General features: G+C 33.2%; 1 protein-coding gene across 1 annotated transcript in view; it reads left to right on the top strand.

Moving 5' to 3' along the window:
• The window catches only part of LOC107724709 (trimeric intracellular cation channel type B-like), a gene marked incomplete at its 5' end in the record, with an annotated part of 14,858 nt that overhangs the window by 4,067 nt on the left and 7,532 nt on the right, over positions 1 to 3,259 (top strand). The window contains 2 exons of the mRNA XM_016533723.1: positions 63 to 247; positions 608 to 695. Coding sequence (XP_016389209.1) covers positions 63 to 247; positions 608 to 695 — 273 coding nt within the window. The remainder of the gene's footprint in view (positions 1 to 62; positions 248 to 607; positions 696 to 3,259) is intronic.

Raw genomic sequence — 3,259 nt, 5'->3', positions numbered from 1 at the left:
GTGATTATTCTAAACTCGTATGTATTGTGTGTATGTGTGTGTGTGTGTGTGTGCTTCTGCAGGTATCTGGTGTTTTATTGTCCTCTGGATGCCGTGTACTCGCTGGCGTCCGTGTTGCCCGTGCGTCTGGTCTTGACGGCGATGAAGGAAGTGACCCGTACCTGGAAGGTTCTGGGCGGAGTCACACAAGCAGGAAGGAAGTACAAAGACGGTCTGTTTGTGATGATCGCGGTGGGCTGGGCTAAAGGTACACTGACGCTAATTACACTCATCCATCCACGTTGGCTGTTTCCATTCAGATATCGAGCGGGATGTGACAGTATTCTTGGCTTGACATTTTAATGTTTAAAAGCTCAAGGTTATTTTTCAGAATTTAATCACACTCATTATTAAAACCCATGATGCATTTCACCCCGCTGTCCTTCAATTACAGCGAGAAAAGCTTTGAAATATCAAGAGGTCGAGGTGACTAATTACAATCGCCGCTGAAATAATAAAAGTTTAAGAGCCAAAACACATCAGCGAGCGACTCGTGCATCATGCAGAAAGAGTTATTATCGCTAGCGGATGCTATCTCTGATCTCCAGACGTGATTGTGTGTCTGCAGGAGCCGGTGGAGGACTCTTGAGTAACTTTGAGCAGCTGGTTCGAGGCGTCTGGAAACCAGAAACCAACGAACTCCTGAAGATGTCATAGTAAGAGTCTTAAATCATGTGCATCCTTCCTCAACAAGCTCCTGAAGGTCCGGAATTATGACACGAGATGATTTCTAAAGTCATGGAACACATCCAGATCATATTTCACCTCATAAAGAAAGAAAAAAGATTCTAATTAAATTCTGCATAAACAAAGTGAAGCCTGTTTGTAGGACCGTTAATATTTATAGCATTGTGACCAGGGTTATTATCATTAACTGAAAAACTAGAACCGTAAAGAAATGTTGTTACTTGTTACATTACCTGAAATAAGATAAACACTAACTGAAATAAAGTGAAAAATTAAGAAATTTAAACTTATTTTATTTCAGTTAGTTTGCAAGGAAACATTTCTCGTTTTCGTTTAGTTTAACTAAAACTGAAATGAAAATTAATTAAAACTACGTAGACATATATAAAAAAACAGGAGCTAATTAAAATGACAAAAACGCAACAAAATTACTAAAACTTTAACTAAACTTTTGTCTCCGCAACATTTCTTATTTCTAGTTTCAGTTGACTAAAATAACTAAAAAACTGAAATAAAAATTTATTAAAAATATAAATAATTTAAAAAAAAAAAATTTTAATAAAACAAATGCAAACGGAAACCTGAAGTTTAATTTCTGCCTTGATTTATTTTTATTATATAATTCTTTTTTTATTTTAATTTTTTCTAGTGCCGTCAAACGATTAATCGCGATTAATCGCATCCAAAATCAAAGTTTGTGTTTACATAATATATGTGTATACTGTGTATATTTATGATGTATATACTGTATAAATACACTCACATGCATATATATATTTAAGAAATTTTTTTGTTTATATAAAAATATTATTTATATATAAAATAAATTATATATGAATATCTCTATATATATATACATGTAAATATATACATGCATGTGTGTGTATTTATATATAGATCACATACAGTATATTATGTAAACACAAACCTTTGTTTTGGATGTGATTAATCGCGATTAATCGTTTAACTGCACTATTGTTTACCTTTTTTTCAGTTTTAGTTTCACTTAGTTAAACTCGCAAAATTGACAACATTTTAAAGTTGTAGAAATGTTGTCGTGCTTTTTAATCTAAAATGAAAATGAATCCCTCGGACAGCAGCGTGCGTTCGCTTATGAATGTCTGAACATCATTTCATCAGAACTCTGCAGGATCTTTTCTCTTCTCTACTTTCGCTTTTCTTCACCAGATATTTTGAGTGATTTCAGAATCTAAATGTCTTTTAGAGGCAGTTTGAGCTCACTGTGTAAATGAACTCATAAATCAGATGAAAGCATCGTGCACGAGAGGGTTTTTGGTGTTTGTCTGCAGAAGCTGAGTCTCTTTCTCGCAGAATAATAGTGTTTGCTCCCAGAATGCCGCAGGTAGAATAATTGGCTTCTGTATTGATTTCCTCTCGTCTTGGAGACACTTGTTGTCATGGTTATTGTTTGAGTGGCATTTGAGAGGGTTCTCGTGGAGGAACGCAGGAGTCAGTCGCCATGGAGACGAGCCTCTGATTGACAGCCGTATCTCATGTACAGTAGAACAGAGCCATTTCACTGTATTTATGCGCAGAACTGTTCATCTGACGGGAAAATAAAACACTAATCGTTTGTGCAGATCGATGTAATGTAATCGAGAAGTGCTATAAAAATTAATTTGACTTAATCTTATTTTGATCAGAAAATCAACTTGCAGAATCAGTAAAGGTACAAATTTTGTATTAATTAAAATTATGCATTAAATATATGATTAATAAAGTCAAACGTTTTACATTGATTTTACCATAATTCAGTGCTGTTCTCACATGAACTTGTTGCTTATGGCTTTTATAAAATGCTGGCAACCGTAATATGATCGATTAATGAATCGATTTATGTTCAATAAACACTGTAAGAACCTACAAAAACGGAAACGTTTTTTTTTTTTAAGTGTCATTTTTAATTTTATAAAAAAAAATATATATATTTTTTTTTATTATTATAAAAAATACTAAATATATTTTGTTTATTACTGTTTATTATTTTATGCTATTTTGGTTGTTTAAATCTTTATTATTTTTAATTTAATTACTGTTAAAAATAAAAATCAAGTATGAATGATAAAGCAATTATTGTGAGAATTTAAACGGATGCAAACAAATGTGTTGCAATGATGAAAAGACTTCTGCAGTGAATAGCAATTTATTATTAATAATAATCATAATACACATTTTTTTCACTAATATGAGTAATATTAGACGGTTGGTTTGTTGAGTGATGTTAAACTTAAAGGGGTCATATGATGCTGCTAAAAAGAACAGTATTTTGTGTATTTGGTGTAATGAAATGTGTTTATGCGGTTTAAGGTTCAAAAAACACATTATTTTCCACATACTGTGCATTATTGTTTCTCCTCTATGCCCCGCCTTTCTGAAACGCGTCGATTTTTACAAAACTCATCGGTCTGAAAAAGCGAGGTGTGCTCTGACTGGCCAGCTATCCAGTGCATTATGATTGGCCGAATACATCAAGCATGTGACGGAAATGTTACGCCCCTACCATACTGTAATG

Source organism: Sinocyclocheilus rhinocerous, unplaced genomic scaffold (genome assembly GCF_001515625.1).
Source record: "Sinocyclocheilus rhinocerous isolate Xijiao unplaced genomic scaffold, SAMN03320098_v1.1 scaffold124, whole genome shotgun sequence".
Classification (NCBI taxonomy): Eukaryota; Metazoa; Chordata; class Actinopteri; order Cypriniformes; family Cyprinidae; genus Sinocyclocheilus; species Sinocyclocheilus rhinocerous.
The sequence above is the reverse complement of the archived record's forward strand: the minus strand, read 5'-3'. Positions and strand labels throughout refer to the sequence as shown.